Source organism: Dendropsophus ebraccatus, chromosome 5 (assembly GCF_027789765.1).
Source record: "Dendropsophus ebraccatus isolate aDenEbr1 chromosome 5, aDenEbr1.pat, whole genome shotgun sequence".
Classification (NCBI taxonomy): Eukaryota; Metazoa; Chordata; class Amphibia; order Anura; family Hylidae; genus Dendropsophus; species Dendropsophus ebraccatus.
This window is the reverse complement of record NC_091458.1, coordinates 129,823,495-129,846,361: the sequence shown is the minus strand read 5'-3', so window position 1 is coordinate 129,846,361 and position 22,867 is coordinate 129,823,495. Positions and strand designations below refer to the sequence as shown.

Here is a 22,867-nt window from a genome sequence, read left to right as displayed (position 1 = left end):
AACCACAAAATTAGCAATATGTAATCGATGTATAGACTTCTAGTGTAAAATCAATATTAATAAATCAAGATATTGATAAAAAAAAATGCATCAATGCATTAAGGCGATAGAAGGTCTGGAGTTGATTATAACTGTTGAACTTACATCTAGTAGTGGATCCTGAGAATACTTCTGTGTCCCTTATTTACATAGTGAAATGGAATTCCTGCTACTTGTTACCACTTATGAATCTCAGAAAATAACAAATCCACATGGAAACATAATTATCAGCAAAAGACTGAGCCCCCCACAAATGTGTTAACAAAGCAATTCACGGACTAATGAACTTGGTTTACACTGCGTCTCGCCTGGACCCCTTTTCTTTTCTATCCTTTGTGTACTGTATAAGGTAAATTATTTTTCAGCCATTATCTGCAATAAGGCTAAGAGTGATCCCATATGTATGCAACTGTATAGATTTCATTATCATACCTAAAGTAATATCTTTATTAGGCTGCGTTCACACTACGTATATTTCAGTCAGTATATTTCAGTCAGTATTGCAACCAAAATCAGTGAATTAAAAACACAGAAAGGATCTGTTCACACAATGTTGAAATTGAGTGGATGGCCGCCATATAACAGTAAATAACGGCCATTATTTCAATATAACAGCCGTTGTTCTAAAATAACAGCAAATATTTGCCATTAAATGGCGGCCATCCACTCAATTTCAACATTGTGTGAACGGATCCTTTCTGTGTTTTTAATCCACTCCTGGTTTTGGTTGCAATACTGACTGAAATATACTGACTGAAATATACATATACTGACTGAAATATACGTAGTGTTAACACAGCCTTATATTGTAAATGCATCCCAATGGCACACTATAAGGATAAAGAGGTTGTATCACAAACTATTCGATACTGATGCATTATGTTAAATAAAACATGTGTACAAGAGTTTCATAAAATGTATCCTTTTAGAGATATAGGGGGAGATTTATCAAACTTGGCGTAAAGTGGAACTGGCTCAGTTGCCCCTAGCAACCAATCAGATTCCACTTTTAATTCCTCACAGACTCTTTGGAAAATGAAAGGTGGAATCTGATTGGTTGCTAGGGGCAACTGAGCCACTTTACACTATGTTTGATAAATCTCCCCCATAGACTCTCATACCCCCATGTGCTGCTAGGCCTACTAACAGTCAGGTAATCCCCCCAAGATGAAGGTAGACCACCCATTAAGCAGAAATGCCCCCCTAGTAAACAGGTATGTCCCTCTATTGGGCAGAAAGCCCTTCATTACATTAGGCAATTAGGTAGGTAGGTACAGTATGTCCCCCTTGTAGGCAGATAGTCCCTCCATTAGCCCCATCATCATGGGTAGGTGGTGGCAAATGCAACATGAGCATGGAGGAGTGGCAGGGAGCTCTTCCTCTTCCTGCACCCTGCATGTTCTGCCCCAACTTCTCTATGTTGACAGTCTGCACTGTGGTCGGACGACAGTGTTGGGCCATCGTATACCAAGTTGGCAGAGCTAGAGGTGAGTGTATCTTCCATATACCATATGTCCCCATTCAGAATTCCTAGGTCACCCCTCGCCCTCTGGCACTTCAGTGCTTCATCTTGAGGGTTGTCCAGTGCCGCAGTGACTCTGTGTGATGCAGCTATTGGCAGCCTCAGCAAGGAAGAGACATGTAGGTCTCCTTGGCTAAGGGGCCTGGACACCACTGGTTGTAAGAGTCATCTCAGAAAATGTTATACGACGTCCCATATATTTACAGAGTCTCTCTTATCCACTATAAAATATTTTCACTTTAATCTAAAATTTTCCCTACAAGACAGATGGTATTAATAGTTCATCAAACAGTATAAGGGAAAGATGGTTTTGGTAAACCTGAAACAATAGGCAATTCATTGTAAGGCTATGTTCACACAACATATTTTTAATGACAAGAACGGCCGTTGTTTGTAATTAAAACAATGTCCGTTCTTGTCATTAAAAAAAATGCATTGAAGTCAATGCAGCGGCCGTTGTTCATTCAAAGTATTGAACAATAGCCGTTGTTTGCTATGGCCAGGGAAATAATTGACACGTCAATTATTTCCGGCCATTGTGCATTGCAATAAATGCAATTTTCAGTGCAACAACTGCCATTGTTTGACACTCACTACAATGGCCGTTGTTCCAGTGTAAGACACCGGCCGTTCCGTGATGCTGCAGGGTCACAGAGCGGCCGGTGTTGGAGAAGATCATCCTGGACGGTACTTAACCACCGCTGAATTTGGATGCAGGTGCATCCGTGCACGCCCGCATCTGAATTCCCCGCACGCTTCATTGTGTGATCTGACAGGGTTTTCGGCGGCCACTATTCACTGAATAGCGGCCGCAGAAAACTGACATGTCAGTTTCTTGTGGCGCTACTAGGGATCCCCGCCGGAGCGTATACTAGGGAGAGATTTATCTAACATGGTATAAAGTGAAACTGGCTTATGCTAAGTTTACACAAGGCGATTATTGGCCCGATCGTACAATTAACAATTTCGAAGTAACAATTTTTTTTTTATAACGATCAGCGTTTAGATGGAACGATATATCGTACAGAAAATTCATTTTGCGATCGTTTTGTGATCGGTTAAGCCTATCTCACACATAGGTAAAATCAGTGAACGACTGTTTACACGAAACGATCGGCGAATTTTTTGCGAACGACGAACGACGATTTATGAACATGTTAAAAGATCAAAATGAACGATTTTTCGATTGTTCGGCGCATTTACACATACGATTATCGTTCGAATTCGATCGTTATCGCGAAAATTCGCCCGATAATCGCTCCGTGTAAACTTAGCATTAGTTGTCCCTAGCAACCAATCAGATTCCACTTTTCATTTTCCAAAGAATCTGTGAGGAATGAAAAGTGGAATCTGATTGGTTGCTAGGGGCGACTGAGCCAGTTTCACTTTACACCATGTTTGATAAATCTCCCCCTATGTGTATACACTCCGGCCGGGATTCTATGCTTTTACATACAACGTGTGTGCTGTATAAATCAGGGCTGTTCTTGCAACAGCCTTGATTTCTACAACACATACGTTGTGTGAACATAGCCTAAAAGAGTAAAAGCAATCTTCTAGGAATTGGCAAGGGATTGGCTGAGCAAGCTGTCAGTCATCTGATGCTCTCCAGCCCCCTGTGGGATGTCAGGACATTACTCATAGATTGCTCAGCTTTATCTTTCTCATTCTCTGTCAACATAAGCAAAATTGTTTTTGATGACAGTGCCCATTTAAATGAAGCCGCTTTTACCAAAATTGATGTATGGATTACATTAGTATACAATTGTTTTTTTTTTAAAGGGGACCCATGCGAGAACATAAACCCCACATTACAAGCATACATTTTCTTTCTTTTTGAAACAGAAAGCAAGTTCCTACTCAACCAACAATCTTCTGAAAATGCGTAAAAATAGAACTCTGCCATTTAACTCTCATAGATGGTATGTGAAAAAACAGCATATTTCTGAAGTCTACCAGGAATCATCGTACGGCACCTGGAGCAAATTCAAAACAATCTTTCTGGTATGGGTTAGAATCTGTCAATGAGAAGCTGGTTTAGGCTAGGTTCACACTATGTAACTGTGCGGCTGTATTTTTTATGCGGCTGTAAATGTGCGGATGAAACTACGGCCGTGGGAAAAAATAGACATGCGGCTGAAAACATACGGTCATTTACTTGGAAATCTGGTTCAACTAAAAATAACAAATGAAATCTTTAGAAAGTGATGCAAACACCTCTGGATGCATCTGGGAAAGCAGGGAAACAGTTTACAGGAATCGCTATTACCGGGGTTTGCGATCCTCTGCAGTATGCCGATGCCTCTCATGGTTAATATATTTAATTAATAAAACACATTTTCGTTGTAATAAAGTCCCTTTCATTGTTCAATAATTAAATTTAAACGATTCCATCATTTTGCAATTAAATATACTGTTAAAATAAATATATATATAAATAAATGTATATTTATAAATATATTTATTTTTTGACAGTATATTTAATTGCACAATGATGGATTCGTTAGAATTAAATTATTGAACAACGAAATTGATTTTATTTCAACGAAAATGTGTTTTATTAATTAAATATTAATTAGTACAGGAAGCTCCAGTAAGCCGGTAATTCATATTGCCGGCAAAAGAGCTTTCTGTACTAATCATCACTTTACTTTAATTAAAACATCAAATGTTTCTTCTAATTATGTTATTACAATAGCATTATTAGAAGAAACATTTAGAATTATATGTGCGCTCAGCTGATCGGCTGATCGGCTGAGCGCACGTATAATTAGCGGGTCCGCAGCACAGTGACTTCATTGTGCTGCGGACCAGCGAAGAGGACACATCGGGGTGAGTATAGAGCTCTCCCCACCCCCTCCCCAGCACTGCACCCCTCCCAGCAAGGAAGGGGGGTCACTTAACCCCTTCCTTGCTGGGATGGGTGCAGTCTGACATCTGTAAAGATGCTGCATACTGTAAGGAGCACAACACGCTCACAATGATGGGTGTTGTGCTCCTGTTTGTGTGTTTTTTGTGTGTTTCTCCCTTTTTGTTTTTCAGATATCGGTATCCTGGGGATTACGTCGGATTCCGTGGACTACGTCGATGACCAGCGGTTGTTTGTTGTTTTTTTTAATAAAACGGTCAATGAGGGGTGTGGGGGTGTTTTTATTTGAATAAAAAAAAATTTGAACTTGTGTCTTGTCTTTCTTTCTTTAATTTATAGACTTAGTAGTGGAAGCCGTTTTTTAAAAATAAATAAATAATTTAAAAAAAACGCATAGGGTCCCCCCTATTTTTATAACCAGCCGGGTTAAAAACCAAACGACAGCAGCCTGGTAACACCAGGGTGGGAAGAGCCATTGGTTTAGGCCCTCCCCAGCCTAAATCTTACCAGCCTGCTGCCGCCCGGTCCAGGAGCGCCAATTTTGACGCTCCGGGACCACTGGCACCCAGCTCTTCCCAGTACCCCTGGTGGCATTGGGTACTGGGGTAATAATAGGGGGTTAGTGTTAGCCATTTTATACCGGCTAACACTAGGCCCCAACTTAGTAATGGATTCCGTCTATTAGACGGCTTCCACTACTAAGTCTATAAAGTAAAGAAATAAAGACAAGACACAAGTTAAAAAAAATTTTTATTCAAATAAAAACACCCCCACACCCCTCATTGACCATTTTATTAAAAAAAAAAAAAAAACAACCGCTGGTCATCGACGTAGTCCACGGAATCCGACGTAATCCCCAGGATACCGATATCTGAAAAACAAAAAGGGAGAAACACACAAAAAACACACAAAAAGGAGCACAACACCCATCATTGTGAGCGGTGTTGTGCTCCTTACAGTATGCAGCATCTTTACAGATCACTGCTTACAGTCTGGCCCCCAAGGGGTTAAGGGAGGATGTATTGCATCACCCTTAACCCCTTGGGGGCCAGACTGATGTCAGACTGCACCCATCCCAGCAAGGAAGGGGTTAAGTGACCCCCCTTCCTTGCTGGGAGGGGTGCAGTGCTGGGGAGGGGGTGGGGAGAGCTCTATACTCACCCCGATGTTGTCTCTTTGCTGGTCCGCAGCACAATGAAGTGACTGTACTGCGGACCTGCTAATTATATGTGCGCTCAGCCGATCAGCCAATCAGCTGAGCGCACATATAATTCTAAATGTTTCTTCTAATAATGCTATTGTGATAACATAATTAGAAGAAACATTTGATGTTTTCATTAAAGTAAAGTGACGATTAGTACAGAATGCTCTATTGCCGGCATATGAATTAACGGCTTATGGAGCTTCCTGTACTAATTAATATTTAATTAATAAAACACATTTTCGTTGAAATAAAATCAGTTTCGTTGTTCAATAATTTATTTCTAACGAATCCATCATCGTGCAATTAAATATACTGTCAAAAAATAAATATATATATAAATATACATTTATATATATATTTATTTTAACAGTATATTTAATTGCAAAATGATGGATTCGTTAGAATTAAATGATTGAACAACGAAAGGGACTTTATTACAAAGAAAATGTGTTTTATTAATTTAATATATTAACTGTTAGAGGCATCGGCATTCGGCATCATTGCCGGCTATTTTTGAAGTACTCCGTACGGACCGCCTGTCAATCCTCGGCCGCATGTCCAGCCGCAAACAATGGTCTTGTTCATTTTTTACGGGTCCGTTTACGATAGGGCCGTAGATTCATACATAGTGTGCACTGTGCAGCCGTATATCCTATACTTTCCAGCGTACGCATGAACCACCAAAAATACCGCCGCACAATTACTGCCGCAAATACAGCCGCACAGTTACATAGTGTGAACCTAGCCTCAGGCTGCGTTCCCACACAGTATTTTTGATCGTTTTTTTGGTCAGTATTTTGCAACCAAAACCAGGACTGGATTGAAAGCACAGAAAGGCTATGTTCTCACACCGGTAAAATTTAGTGCATGGCCGTCATTTTATAATAATTGCGGTTATTTGAAAATAATGCCCAATGTTTTAAAACAGCAGCAATTATTAACCATTAAAAGGCAGGTATATCCACTCAATTTCCACAGTGTGTGAACATGGCCTTTCTATGTTTTCAATCTACTCCTGGTTTTGGTTGCAAAATACTGACCAAAATACCAAGCAAAAATATTGTGTGTGAACATAGCCTTACATAGTAATGTGAGAATAGTTTTTCTTGAAAAGCAGATATCAGAATGACTATAATATTAGTGCAAATTTGATCTAAAAGATGATGTTGAATGGTTTTGAAATAGCTGAATGCATTAGGTGGACAGGAAATGGTATTTTGTAATTGCTTAGCACCATAAATCGTATGAACTCAATATGACAAGTCACTTACTGAAATACCTAGCAAAGCGTATGGCAATAAAGTAAAAATAGTCACTGAGTCACATAAAGTCTCTGAATGGAAGCACAGAAAGTATTGCTATAATTTTCTTCTCAGCTTGTTGGCAAAAATACTACCTCCCTACTGTGGTTTTCAATTTTTTTTCAACAAGCGGTAAAATTCAGGATATTTGGTAAACCTAAAAACACAAGCAGTCAAGTTTGGTTGGAATATTTTTAACATTCAAAATCTAAATAAACAGTAGTAGTAGTAGTAGAAGCAAGTTTGCAATTTACATTCATTATTATTATTATGCATGCGTTTTTCTATTGACCATTGGATCAAAACGGATCCGATTTTTTTTTACGGATACAAAAACGTGGTCGACTACGTTTTTGTGTCCGTCAAAAAAAAAACCAATCCGTTTCTATCCGTTGTTTTTTTTAAAATAGGAGTCAATGGAAAAATACGGATGCACACAATTGCATCCGTTTTGTCCATCTGTTTTTCAGCCGTTTTTTGCAAAAAACGGATTGCAAAAATGTAGTGTGAACCCAGCCTAATTAGCATATTCAATAAACTGCTAATTTCTGCTGCTGAGAATGAAAGTAAGAAACGTGCCTTCATCCTCAGTGCCCTGTGTGATATAGGGAGATATCAGCAGGTTAGACACTTCTGAATACTTAATGTGGGGGAAGGGGGGGGGGGCAGCAGTCAGACCCTCCCACAATCAGTGATCCCTAATTGCGTGGATAGGGGAAAAATTTGTAAAATGGGAAAACCCCTCTAACATTAGCAACTTGTATTAGTAACGTTGTATTCGTACTACGTACAATCTATCCATTCTTTCAGCCACTATCAAAGTATTCCTTTTGACTTTTTCAGATGATATCTCGTTTCCTCTAAACCTGTACATACATGTACATCCACAGCAGGTGGAAGTTTCCACAAATGATGTACCTTTATCTCTTAATAATCATGATTGTGGACTCACAACAGGACCCTGGTGGTGACAGTTCTTCTTTAGCTAAATGATCTGTTTTGGAAAAACGGATCAAAACAGATTCACACAAATGCATATATTCTTCCATCTGTTTTTTGCAAAAACGGATGAAAAAAACAGATTGCAAAAACTTAGTGTGAACCCTGCCTTAGGGTCCTATTACACAAAGCAATTTTTAACAATTAGCGATTAATGATAAGCAGACAAGATTGTTTATTGTTAACCTGAAGAAGTTCACCATATTAGGGGGCCTTTACACAGACAGATTTATGAAGCCAAAGCCAGGAATGGATTTAAAAAGAGGAGAAATCTCAGTTTCTTCTTTATGACCTGTTCCCTGTTTATAGTCATTATATAAACCATTATATCGTTCGAATTTAAACGTTAATTGTCCCGTGTAATTACAGGCAACAATCGAAAAATCATTTGTGTGTCTATTTAGATCTGACCCTAAAATCATCGCTAATCGTTCGCTGTAAGGCCTTATTCACATGTCCTCTGAAATTGTCTGTGGTCACGGATCCGCAACCATGGACAATTTTAGGTCCCATTAAAGTGAATGTGGCTATTTACATGATCCGTGCCACGTCCCGCACCGCGAAAAAATAGGACATATGCTTGTGCGGATCACATTCTCCACCCCCGTTGCCCGGCCGCAGAGATGACAGGAGTGCATGATGTGCTCTCCTGTCATCTCATCTACTACTCACCTACTCCCCGTGCTGACCAGCGCATGTAGCCAGTCAGCGCGGGGAGTAGGTGAGTAGTAGATGCAATAACAGGAGAGCACATCATGCTCTCCTGTCATATCTGTGGCCAGGTGGGGGGGATCTGTGCCGGACGGCAGTGGGGGCTCTGGCTAGGGGATAGTTTGAATGAGCCCTAATTCTGCATTCCTTCACTAATTGTTCATTGTAAGGCTATGTTCACACATCGTTTTTGCAGCTCCATTTAAGATGACGTCCGGCATTTTGAGTCTAAAATAACGGATGTCATTTAGCTGCCTAGCCTTCCCTTGTGCAATGATGGCTGCTGGTACATTATTCTAGTTTGGGGTTACTAATTGCCCTTTGGATGTGGCTTAATTGAAAAGTCCATCGAATTTAATAGTAAAAACGGAGAAAGAACGGTGAAAAAAGAAAAAGTATGTGAAAACAACTAATAAAAAACTTTCTCTATTTGCAAAAGACGTCCGAAAATAATGATCATGTTCATTATTTTGCATATATTTCTGCAGTAAAAACGTCCGTTATTCAATACATTGTGCGCATTGGACGTCTGGCTTTCCATTGACTTCAATGCATTGCCATTGCAGTCAGTTAAATCGCGTTAAAATGGACGTCATTTTAAATCAGAAAACCGTCCGCATTTTCTCTAATTTTGACGTTGTGTGAACATAGCCAAATTCCAAATCATTCCTTCTTTTGCTGGGATCAGAAGAAGTAACTGATCGTAGTAATGATTGTTGTAATTAACAACTGTAACTAACAACTGTCGTCCTGTGTAAGGGTGCCTTTACACAGAGAAATATATCTGACAGATTTGTGAAGCCAAAGCCAGGAACAGACTATAAAAAGAGAACAGGTCATAAAGGAAAGACTGAGATTTGTCCTTTTTTCAAATCCATTCTTGGCTTTGGCTTCAAAAATCTGTCAGATAAATCTCTCTGTGTAAAGGCACCCTTAGACAAAGACCAACCCAAAGAATAAATCCATTGTGTTGTTTATGCTGCATGGTGAAAAATAAATCCCGGTGGTTAATAATGAAAATAGGGTTTGTTATTAAGTGGTTAACAGTAGGCACTGACTCTATGTTCCCTGTGGGGTCTGCACAGAGAAGAGCCTGGCACCAGTGTGTGTGGGTTTCTGTTATAGTTACACCGTCACAGACTCTTTTCCATTATAAACTTAAAAAATACAGATATAAATCTAATAAATATTTTCATTTTATTTAGGCAAAATATGGACCATAAAGACGAGCCCTGACACACACAGATATATTGTAATCTTTTTCCTTAGCAATGACATTTTTTAAAAAAGGAACAAACATACGTATAAGGAAAAAGTGAGCCAGTCCGTGACGTTTCAGTTTTCCAGGAATGCAGTCGGGGAGAGTAAAGCAGCAATCCCTCCTCCCCACAGCGCTGCATCCATGTCACATAGTTCTTGCTGGGCTGTATGTGTGAGACGAGAGATTATTCTGTAAGTATACAATCTAAGCACTATATATACAGTGTGTATATATATATATATATATATATATATATATATATATATATATAAATGTATAATAGTAATAGTATAATAGTATTAATCATGCTTCGCCTAACAATCAAAAAGACACGCTTCCACCATGCATGCAACATTAAGTTTCCATAAAACATATACGTTTCATTGTAATTTGACTTGCTTTGTACCTTTCTTTTATTGCTTCTGTAACCCAGAGACTTGTTTTAGTTCATTTTCTGAAGCTGATTTTAGCATCGCACATAAACTCATGATCTGTGCAAATAATAGTGCCTTATAGTAAGCACATACCGATACTAAATATGCAATGCCTAAAATCAAGTACAAAATCATATAAAGTACACAATAATAGTACCACCATACACTGTATACATAAATAATGCCATTATGTACTATACACATAAATAATACCTCCATATAATGTACGCACCATATTGGAGCCTCCAGTGCACCCAGCAGCCCTAATTGCAGACAGACAAACCGACGTCAATGGTGGGAACTGGGTGGCAGGTTTGAAGGCACTGGGATCTGCACCCCAGCGCTGACCAAGGGATATAAAGAACATTTTTTCATTTCTGAGTTGGGAGCCTGTCACTCCGGCACAGGGGTGACAGGTCTCCTTTAATGCCACAAACAGTACAAATAAGCATTACTGTTAACAGTAAACCTAAATAGCACTGCTAGCTAAACACATAACTAATACTTCTAACCGTTCAAATAAATAGTACTGCTAGCTAAACACATAACTAATACTTCTAACCGTTCAAATAAATAGTACTGCTAGCTAAACACATACAGTAAATAATACCGCTAACTAGACACATAATTAGGACTGCTAGCTAGACGTGTAAATGTCATGATTAGAGATGAGCGAACCGGATTTGGGTTCAAGTCGATCTGAACCTGAACGTTCGGCATTTGATTAGCTGGGGCTGCTGAACTTGGATAAAGCTCTAAGGTTGTCTGGAAAACATGGATACAGCCAATGACTATATCCATGATTTCCACATAGCCTTAGGGCTTTATCCAACTTCAGCAGCCACCGCTAATCAAATGCCGAAAGTTCGGGTTCTGATGGACCCGAGCATGCTCCAGGTTCGCTCATCTCTAGTAATGATTCACTGTGTAATAATACCTCTTATCTAATAAAAAGAAGAAAAAAACACATAAAAAGCAAGATGAGCAAATCTCCTGATTTGTTTTTTTGGAGGTTTTGCTTGAATCACAGCCATTAAAGGGAACCAATCAGCACGATTGTGCTGATATGCTTCCCTCCAGCACCTTATAGAGCTGCTGTGCAGCATGTGGCATGTACCGGATGCGGCTGCAGCAGTAGCTTTAGTAGGCAGAAAGTTAAGTTTTCTTCTGCTGTGTGAGAAAGGGAGAGGGCAGCAACTAGTCCTCTGGATGGGGAGCCGTCTGTAAATAGTCACCACTCTCTGCCTGTCAGCACGCAATGTGCGGATGATTGAGCCATGACTAGTCATCGCTCTCTGCCAGTCAGCACGCAATGTGCGGATGATTGAGCCATGACTAGTCATCGCTCTCTGCCTGTCAGCAGGGATTGTGGGGATGACAGACAGACAGATAGGCCACTAAAGGGTCTCTCTGCCTGTCAATCATCCCCACATTGCATGCTGACGGGCAGAGAGTGGTGACTAGTCACGGGTCATGTGGATACATACAGTATGTGTGTCATATGTATATATACAGTGTATATGTGTCACGGCCGCGGCGGCGTCCCGTGTTCCGGGCCGCCGCCGCGACCTCCTCCTGCCCCATGCAGCCGCCGGGGTCCTTGTGCAGGGACCCGGCGCTGCTGCTAGTTCGGCCCCTGGGGGCGCCTCACCTCTCCTCCGCTCCTGTCTCTCACTGTGCCGGCCGGCGCGCGCGTCCCCGCCTCCTAGGGCGCGCGCGCGCCGGCTGTCTCAGAGTTAAAGGAGCAGTGCGCTCCTAATTGGTCCATGTGTCAATCACTCCCCTATAAGTTCCAGCTCTGCCCCCTTCCAGGTGTTGGAGCCTCTACATGCTTCCCATAGCGTTTGGCCCAGCTCCCTGTTGTTTCTGATTCCTATCCGCTACCTGGTCCCTAGTCCTTGTTCCTGGTTCCTGTTCCCCTGTTATACCGTTGCTCCCGTGTTCAGCCTGTCACCTGCGGTTACGCTTACAGACCTCTGCCAGCACCATCTCCTGCCTACTGCTCCTGCCACGCCTCGCCTGCCGTCACTAGCAACCAAGCCAGGGGTAGCGACCTGGGGGTCGCCTGCCGCAGCAAGTCCATCCTGCCTTGCGGCGGGCTCTGGTGAAAACCAGCGGCCCCTTAGACTCCGCTTCCTGGTGAGGTTAGTGCCATCGCTGGTGACGGTCCAGTGGATCCACTACTCTAGGCGTTACAGTAGGCTCCAACCATGGATCCCGGCGAGGTGCCTGATATCCGTGACGTAGCCCGTGTGGTCGCCCAACAGGCGCAGCAGATCCAGCAACTCACTGCCGCCTTACAGCAGCATACTACAGCCCAGCACACACCACCTCCTGCTGCTTTTTCTACACTTCGACTGGCTCTCCCAAGCAAATACTCTGGTGACTCCAAGTTGTGCAGAGGATTCCCGACTCAATGCACCATGGATATTGAACTTTTAAGTAGTCAATTTCCCACCGAGCGCTCTAAAGTGGCTTTCATCATCAGCCTATTGGAGGGTAGAGCTCTGGCCTGGGCCACGCCGCTGTGGGACCGAGATGACCCTGCTGCTGCCAATCTCCGAACCTTCCTAGTCGAGTTTCGCTCCGTCTTTGAGGAACCTGCCCGTGCCTCTTCAGCTGAAACTTCTCTCCTCAACCTCTCTCAAGAGAGCTCCTCTGTTGGCGACTACGCCATCCAGTTCCGTACCTTGGCAGCAGAATTAGACTGGAATGAGGCCGCTCTAATAGCCACCTTCAAGAAGGGCCTGTCCAGTCGGGTGAGAGACGTGCTTTCCGCCCGAGACCTACCTACCTCCCTGAACGAACTCATCCTACTGGCCACCAGAGTTGATACTCGTTTTTCGGAGAGGGAGGAGGAGGTTCGGCATGAACAACGACTAAGCCTGTCCCGTCGCCATCACCAGCTGGCGCCGGTCTTCCAGAATCCTGACATTCCGGTGTCCCAGCCCTCTCCTGAGATTCCTATGCAGGTGGAACGGGCTCACCTGACGCCTGATGAAAGAATTCGTCGTCTGGAGCTGAATCTCTGCCTCTACTGCGGTGGTTCGGATCACTTTCGGCTGAGATGTCCCCAACGTCCTCAAGCGTCCGGGAAATGCTTGCACCTAGGTCCGGTGGGACAGGTGTCCCTAGGTGTGAATGCCACCTCTCCATGTTTGTCTATTCCGGTTTCCATCCAGACACCCTCAGGACAAAATCACCAGACTACTGCCCTTCTCGATTCTGGGTCAGCAGGCAGTTTTATTGCGGCAACATTGGTCCAAAGATGGCGGCTACCCGTGACCCAACTAGCCAGGCCCCTGACTATCTCCTCGGTCACGGGCGAGATTCTTACCGACCATGTGTACTACCAGACCGCACCTCTAGTCCTCCAGGTGGGTCCTTTACATCAGGAAAAGATATCCTTCTACGTCCTGCCCCATTCTTCTCCCGCCATCCTCCTGGGACTCCCTTGGCTGCAATTACATGCCCCTAAGCTGGACTGGAAAACCGGTGAGATTCTCAGTTGGGGTCAGGACTGTTCCAACCAGTGTCTCAAGTCACCTCAGACCAAGTATGTCATCACCTGACCCCGCCAAGCCTCTATCCGGCCTACCGGCGGAAGACCAAGACTTGGCGGATGCCTTCTCTGCCGAGGAGGCGGACTCTCTACCATCTCACCGGGCGTACGATTGTCTCATAGACCTCCTTCCTGGTACTCCTTCTCCACGAGGTCGTGTGTACCCTCTCTCCGTACCCGAGACTGAGGCCATGTCCTCCTACATCCAGGAGAACTTACAGAAGGATTTCATCCACAAATCCACATCCCCTCGCCACATTATACCTCCGGATCGCCTAGTACCAGTCGTCACCTCTACTCTTCAGAGAATACCCCCCGGAAAGACCCATGCTCACCCTGCGCTTCGAAAAAGGATTTTGAAGTGGGGACATTCCTCATTGGAGGCCGGGCACCCTGGAGTCCAAGAGACCGGGCAACGGATCTCCCGCCACTACTGGTGGCCCAGTCTGTTCCAAGATGTCAAGGACTTTGTGGCTTCCTGTACCATCTGTGCCAAAAACAAGTCCTCCCGACTAAGGCCTGCCAGCCGATTACAGCCCTTGCCAGGTCCAGACCTTCCCTGGCACCACATAGGGATGGACTTCATCACTGATTTGCCGCCATCTGCAGGCAAGAAAGAGGGGGAGGCCAAAGGGGGGGTACTGTCACGGCCACGGCGGCGTGCCGTGTTCCGGGCCGCCGCCGCGACCTCCTCCTGCCCCATGCAGCCGCCGGGGTCCTTGTGCAGGGACCCGGCGCTGCTGCTAGTTCGGCCCCTGGGGGCACCTCACCTCTCCTCCGCTCCTGTCTCTCACTGTGCCGGCCGGCGCGCGCGTCCCCGCCTCCTAGGGCGCGTGCGCCGGCTGTCTCAGAGTTAAAGGGGCAGTGCGCTCCTAATTGGTCCATGTGTCAATCACTCCCCTATAAGTTCCAGCTCTGCCCCCTTCCAGGTGTTGGAGCCTCTACATGCTTCCAATAGCGTTTGGCCCAGCTCCCTGTTGTTCCTGATTCCTATCCGCTACCTGGTCCCTAGTCCTTGTTCCTGGTTCCTGTTCCCCTGTTACACCGTTGCTCCCGTGTTCAGCCTGTCACCTGCGGTTACGCTTACAGACCTCTGCCAGCACCATCTCCTGCCTACTGCTCCTGCCACGCTTCGCCTGCCGTCACTAGCAACCAAGCCAGGGGTAGCGACCTGGGGGTCGCCTGCCGCAGCAAGTCCATCCCGCCTTGCGGCGGGCTCTGGTGAAAACCAGCGGCCCCTTAGACTCCGCTCCCTGGTGAGGTTAGTGCCATCGCTGGTGACGGTCCAGTGGATCCACTACTCCAGGCGTTACAATATGTCATATGTATATATGCAGTATACATGTCATGTGGATACATACAGTATGTATGTCCTATGTATATATACAGTATGTATGTCGTGTGTGTATATATATATATATATATATATATATATATATATATATGTCATGTGTATAAATAAAGTATATGTCATTTGTATAAATACAGTATGTATGGCATATGTATATATACAGTATATATGTCATGTGTGTATATATACAGTATATATGTTGTGTACATATTTAGTATACATGTCATGTGGATATATACAGTATATATGTCATGTGTATAAAGTATATATCATTTGTATATATACAGTATGTATGGCATATGTATATATACAGTATATATGTGCTGATTTTCTGAGAATGTGATTATTGCTTCTAATACTGTACATATGACGCCATCCCACTCCATGTTAGGGCCAGGTGGTAGCATTATTATACCTTGTATGTGGCATAACAGGTAATCCTGCACTGAGGGCACCTAGCTTTCTTCTAGCTGCTCCGCACACATGTATGTATATATATATATATATATATACAAAAAATTTGGGCTGGGTCCGCGGAAACCACACCAATGGATGCACAGTCCTCCCAGGGTACGACTCTATCCCCCAACGTTTATGTAGAAAAGAAGGAGATTGAGGACAGCATCATCTTCCAAAACTCGTGCTAAGTCTTTATTGTGCCAGTTCGCATAATATAGTGCAACGTTGCACTATATTATGCGAACTGGCACAATAAAGACTTAGCACGAGTTTTGGAAGATGATGCTGTCCTCAATCTCCTTCTTTTCTATATATATATATATATATATATATATATATATATATATATATATATATATATATATATATATATATATATATATATAATACAGATTCCCTGGCCCCCTGCAGCCAGCCTTCTCTCATTCACACTCCGCAGGTTGTCCTGGTGACGTCACGGGTCCCGGCTGTGAGCGCCGCTAAGCCCCGCCCCCCGAGCCTCCCCGGCTGCTGCTGCTGCTGCTGCCGTCTGACTCAGTCACAGGCACCTGCTGTACGGAGCCCCGGGGACTGATGTGGAGGGAACCGAGGACCGGAGCCGGCTGCTGAACCCCCCTCCAGCCATGGCCAGACGGAGCTCACTGTTTATTCGCGTAGTGGAAGGGAAGAACTTGCCAGCCAAGGACATGTGAGTAGCCGGAGAGCCTGGAGCATCTGTCAGCAGGGGTGGGTAACATCAGGCAGCACACAGTACACGGCTATTCACTGACAGCAAGCACACCTGGCTCTACACCAGGGCTAGGGAACCTTGGCTCTCCAGCTGTTGCAAAACTACAACTCCCAGCATGCCTGGACAGCCTTTGGCTGTCCGGGCATGCTGGGAGTTGTAGTTTTGCAACAGCTGGAGAGCCAAGGTTCCCTAGCTCTGGTCTGGACTATGGTCAGGCAACCTGTACTAGAATATACATTATATTAGTATACAGGGCAGAATATGTCGCTTCTATATAAAGAACAAATGAATACATAGATGGAAATAGGTCATATTTACCCCTATATTCCATACATACTGTATATAGTCCTACTACAGACAGCAAACATATGATTGGGGCTCCAGTCACCGAACAGAAGCCAGAAGCCAGTCACAGGTATTTTATACTATAAAAAAATATTATATCCAATATTGTCGGTATAATATAACAAAGTATACGGAACAGTCTATATAGTGTATTAGAGACTGTCATCCATCGTAGGGATCTTATCTCAGTGTGAACAGAGCCTTATATCTGGGGTCGGCACTGCAGACTGTATCTGTGTCCCATATCTTCCCTTTCTTATGGCAGATAGGTTTATTGTTATTTATATAGTGTCAGTGTATCCGGTCCCTGTCCACAGTGCTGATCACATTCTCACCTCTATATAGGCCCTATGGATAGATTGCAGGGTCATTGCATTAGGAATGGAACTAGCCAATATTTCTATAGACTACACAGTAAACACTCACAACAGTCTCTATCCCTAAAGTGTCACTGTCGTTTAATTTTGCAAAAATCAATAGTACAGGCGATTTTAACAAACTTTGTAATTGGGTTTATTAGCCGAAATATGCATTTTTATCATGAGAAAGCAGTTTGAAGCTCTCCCCCCTGTCTTCATTGCTCTCTATGGAGAGGGGAGGGGTGGAGGGAGATGAGGCACCAAAACAGGACAACAAAGAGTTAATTTACAGCTACATCACTGGGCTATCTCCTCTGAAGTCAGCGCTGACCTCTCTGACCTCTGAATACAGCTTTCACACAGCTCCCACTGTGTAATCCTTTGTTATCTGCTCTCTGCTGGCGACTAATCTCCCTCCTCCCCCCTCCCCTCTCCATAGGTTACACAGGGCACGTCTGATGTAAAAGAGTTAAGATTTCCTGTTAATGAGCCGTGAATGAGAGAGAGGAGGGAGGGGGGACCGGCGGAAAGGCTTTCTGAATGCAGATAATGGCATATTTGCCTAATAAACCCAATTACAAAGTTTCTTAAAATCACCTGGACTATTGATTTCTGGAAAAAAACTTTAATGCAGATCACTATCTCATTGTTCTGTACCTGTTATAGGGTATTTCATGTAAGTCTTTGGGTAAAGTCATATAAGATTAAACAAGTCATTCATTAGGCTGGGTTCAGATTACGTTTTTGCAATCCGCTTTTGCAAAAAACGGATGGAAAAACAGATGCATTTGCGTGCACCCATTTTAAACCGTTTTTCCATTAACTTTCATTATGAAAAAAAATGGATCAAAACGCACACTTTTCTTTTAACGTACACAAAAATCAAGGTCAAGTACTTTTTTGTGTATGTTAAAAAAAGAATGCGTTTTAATCTGTTTGGGTTTTTTTGCAATGGAAGTCAATAGAAAAACGGATCAAAACGGATGCACGCAAATGCATCTGTTTTTTGCAAAAATAGATGAAAAAAAACAGATTGCAAAAACGTAGTGTGAACCCAGCCTTATCCACTCCCAGCAGTCTCTATACTCAATACAGATCCCAGTCTGAGTTTCCTGTATGTATTATATGATATTACTAGTTGCAGACCATTCATGTATTTATCCTGTATTCTTTCCATTCCACACTGGATCTCCTCACTCCATTCCCCCTGTATGTGGACTAGGACACTCGCTGTTTTATGTCACATTTATATAGAAGCAAATAGTTTTGGTAATTCTATCTCCTTTTATTTGTCTAGTAAGCTCCTGTTCTGCAGCTCTGTGTACAGACTGGCCCCGCTCCACAGTAAGGCTGTGAGGCTGCATCTTGTATATTTATTATCCACTACCTGTACAGCGTATTGCACAGATTCTAATCCCTCACATCAGTCTGGGTCCTCAGTGTAGCTCACGATCAATACCTCTCTGCGTTTTACAGCATGTTCACATAGGGGTCGCCCTGTAAAGATCCACTTTTGCATGCAGCTCCATGTTCTTCTGTTACATATTATTAGAAGAATTCAGCTGAATGCATTAGAACATATGGGCATGTTTACACCTACTGTATACGCCGCAGATTGCATGCTGTGTAAATCAATAGAAATGAATAGTTAAACAGCATAAAATCCGCAGTATCTCCAGAACGTGTGAACATATTGTATACAGTTTCCTTCCTGTGTATATTATGCTGGTTCAGATACATCACTGCATGAGAATTATACTATGGTCCTTTATAATATAATACAGATGTATTGCTGGCCCGGGTCATAGGATGTTTATTGCCTGGCATATACATAGTATGTATAGTATAGTATACATACATAGTATACATAGTATGGTCCTCAGCCCTGTGCAGGGAGTGTAACCTGTTGGATCACTCTCAGTTTAATCTATTTAAAACAACACGGGGGGGATTCTTTCCTGCTGGTTTTATAGATTAAATAGTAGTATCAATAATTTTTCCAGCAGGAGCTTTACTATTGGATTACATTTCGTGTTCTGGTCCTTCTGTTATCCGACATGAGCCCCATTCTGCCTGTCCGAATCCCACACTGTGTGCGACCCAGAAGACTCTCTCACATAGAGCATCACATGGGAATGCATAGAGAGGGGGTCACAAGGTTTAACACAAGGGCTAGGTACAGGGATCGTAATTCAGAACATAGCTGATGGTGAGAAATCCTTTCTTTATTTTCTTTACATTTTATAAATTTATTATGATTTATCCCAAATGTATTAGAGATCAGGTCACACGTCATTGGAGCAGATTGTTATGTACAATATATATAAATATATATATATACTGTATATATATATATATATATATATATATATATATATATATATATATATATATATACACACACACACAAGGTTTCTTTAGGATGTGTATGAAAATACTGTGCAGATTTACCACCAGGTCAGGTTAAAAGGGATTCGAGCACAGTTTCATATACAATATATATATACAGTCAGGGCCGCCATCAGGAATTCCAGGGCCCCATACTGCCAACTTGTCCGGGCCCCCACCTTACCAAAGACATTAATCCAAAAAATCAGGACATACGTTTGGCTATTTAAAGCCCATAATATGTGTTAAATTACGACTCAATTAAGTCATGTTTTCAGCCTTAAAAATAACTATTGTTTTATAAAAGAGTTGCTGAAAAATGTCATGTTTTTTTCCACAAATAATACTGACACATCATAATCACAATAATGTTTTGCCTGACTTCTCCTTTAATATATATAGACAATAGATGCACAAACCCATACTGTACAAATAGGCAGATACACACATGTATGCACACACACTCACACAGATACATATAGATCCACAATACATGTATACACACATATAGGCAGATTACACAAATATACCAACATAGAGAAATTACACAGATACAAACACATGCAGATTCCATATATACCTCTACACAGACACATAGCATAGATACAGACACACACATGCAGATCCCATATATACCTCTACACAGACCCACAGCATAGATACAGACACACACATGCAGATTCTATATATACCTATATACACAGACACATAGCATAGATGCAGACACACACATGCAGATTCTATATATACCTCTACACAGACACACAGCATAGATGCAGACACACACATGCAGATTCTATATATACCTCTACACAGACACACAGCATAGATACAGACACACACATGCAGATTCTATATATACCTCTACACAGACACATAGCATAGATACAGACACACATGCAGATTCCATATATACCTATATACACAGACACCTAGCATAGATGCAGACACACACATGCAGATTCTATATATACCTCTACACAGACACATGGCATAGATGCAGACACACACATGCAGATTCCATATATACCTATATACACAGACACATAGCATAGATGCAGACACACACATGCAGATTCTATATATACCTCTACACAGACACACAGCATAGATACAGACACACACATGCAGATTCCATATATACCTCTACACAGACACATAGCATAGATACAGACACACATGCAGATTCCATATATACCTATATACACAGACACATAGCATAGATGCAGACACACACATGCAGATTCTATATATACCTCTACACAGACACATGGCATAGATGCAGACACACACATGCAGATTCCATATATACCTATATACACAGACACATAGCATAGATGCAGACACACATGCAGATTCCATATATACCCATACCTCCCAACTTTTGCAAAGAGCAAAGAGGGACATGTGCGCCACAGTCCCCATAGTGACCCTCCATAGCCACGCCCCCATAGCAACCCTCCATAGCCACGCCCCCATAGCAACCCTCCATAGCCACTCCGCTACAGTCACCACATGCTGCTGACTGAATAGTGCCCGATATAGTATCCAATCCCGCCAAAAATGCCCTATATAGTATCCAATCCCCCATTATAGTGCCCCACATAGTATCCAATGCCCCCATATAGTGCCCCACATAGAATCCAATCCCCCACATAGTGCCCCACATAGTGTCCAATCCCCCACATAGTGCCCCACATAGTATCCAATGCCCCCATATAGAGCCCCACATAGTAGCCTATGCCCCCATATAGTGCCCCACATAGTAGCCAATGCCCCCATATAGTGCCCCACATAGTAGCCAATCCCCATATAGTACCCCACATAGTAGCCAATCCCCCCATATAGTGCCCCACATAGTAGCCAATCCCCCCTTATAGTGCCCACATAGTAGCCAATCCCCATATAGTGCCCCACATAGTAGCCAATCCCCCATATAGAGCCCCACATAGTAGCCTATGCCCCCATATAGAGCCCCACATAGTAGCCTATGCCCCCATATAGTGCCCCACATAGTAGCCAATCCCCCCATATAGTGCCCACATAGTAGCCAATCCCCATATAGTGCCCCACATAGTAGCCTATGCCCCCATATAGAGCCCCACATAGTAGCCTATGCCCCCATATAGTGCCCCACATAGTAGCCAATGCCCCCATATAGTGCCCCACATAGTAGCCAATCCCCTTATAGTACCCCACATAGTAGCCAATCCCCCCATATAGTGCCCCACATAGTAGCCAATCCCCCCATATAGTGCCCACATAGTAGCCAATCCCCATATAGTGCCCCACATAGTAGCCAATCCCCCATATAGTGCCCCACATAGTATCCAATACCCTCATATAGTGCCCCACATAGTAGTCAATCCCCATATAGTGCCCCACATAGTAGCCAATGCCCCCATATAGTGCCCCACATAGTAGCCAATCCCCATATAGTGCCCCACATATTATCCAATCCCCCATATAGTGCCCCACATAGTAGCCAATCCCCCATATATGCCCCACATAGTAGCCAATCCCCCATATATGCCCCACATAGTAGCCAATGCCCCCATATATGCCCCACATAGTAGCCAATGCCCCCATATATGCCCCACATAGTAGCCAATGCCCCATATAGTGCCCCACATAGTAGCCAATGCCCCCACATAGTAGCCAATGCCCTATATAGTGCCCCACATAGTAGCCAAACCCCCATAGAGTGCCCACATAGTAGCCAATGCCCCCATATATGCCCCACATAGTAGCCAATGCCCCCATATATGCCCCACATAGTAGCCAATCCCCCATATATGCCCCACATAGTAGCCAATCCCCCATATAGTGCCCCACATAGTAGCCAATGCCCTATATAGTGCCCCACATAGTAGCCAATGCCCCATATAGTGCCCCACATAGTAGCCAATGCCCCCAAATATGCCCCACATAGTAGCCAATGCCAATGCCCCCATATAGTGCCCCACATAGGAGCCAATGCCCCCAAATATGCCTTACATAGTAGCCAATGCCCCCATATAGTGCCCCACATAGTAGTTAATCCCCCATATAGTGCCCCACATAGTAGCCAATGCCCCCATATAGTAGCCAATGCCAATGCCCCCACATAGTAGCCAATGCCCCATATAGTGCCCCACATAGTAGCCAATGCCCCCAAATATGCCCCACATAGTAGCCAATGCCCCCATATAGTGCCCCACATAGTAGCCAATGCCCCCAAATATGCCTTACATAGTAGCCAATCCCCCATATAGTGCCCCACATAGTAGCTAATCCCCCATATAGTGCCCCACATAGTAGCCAATGCCCCCATATATTAGCCAATGCCAATGC

General features: G+C 43.4%; 1 protein-coding gene across 1 annotated transcript in view; it reads left to right on the top strand.

Moving 5' to 3' along the window:
- Positions 1 to 16,196: 16,196 nt before the first annotated feature.
- The window catches only part of LOC138793021 (ras GTPase-activating protein 4-like), a 92,461-nt gene continuing 85,790 nt past the window's right edge, over positions 16,197 to 22,867 (top strand). Inside the window, exon 1 of the mRNA XM_069971250.1 lies at positions 16,197 to 16,400. Within this exon, the coding sequence (XP_069827351.1) occupies positions 16,336 to 16,400 (65 nt within the window). The 5' untranslated portion in view covers positions 16,197 to 16,335. The remainder of the gene's footprint in view (positions 16,401 to 22,867) is intronic.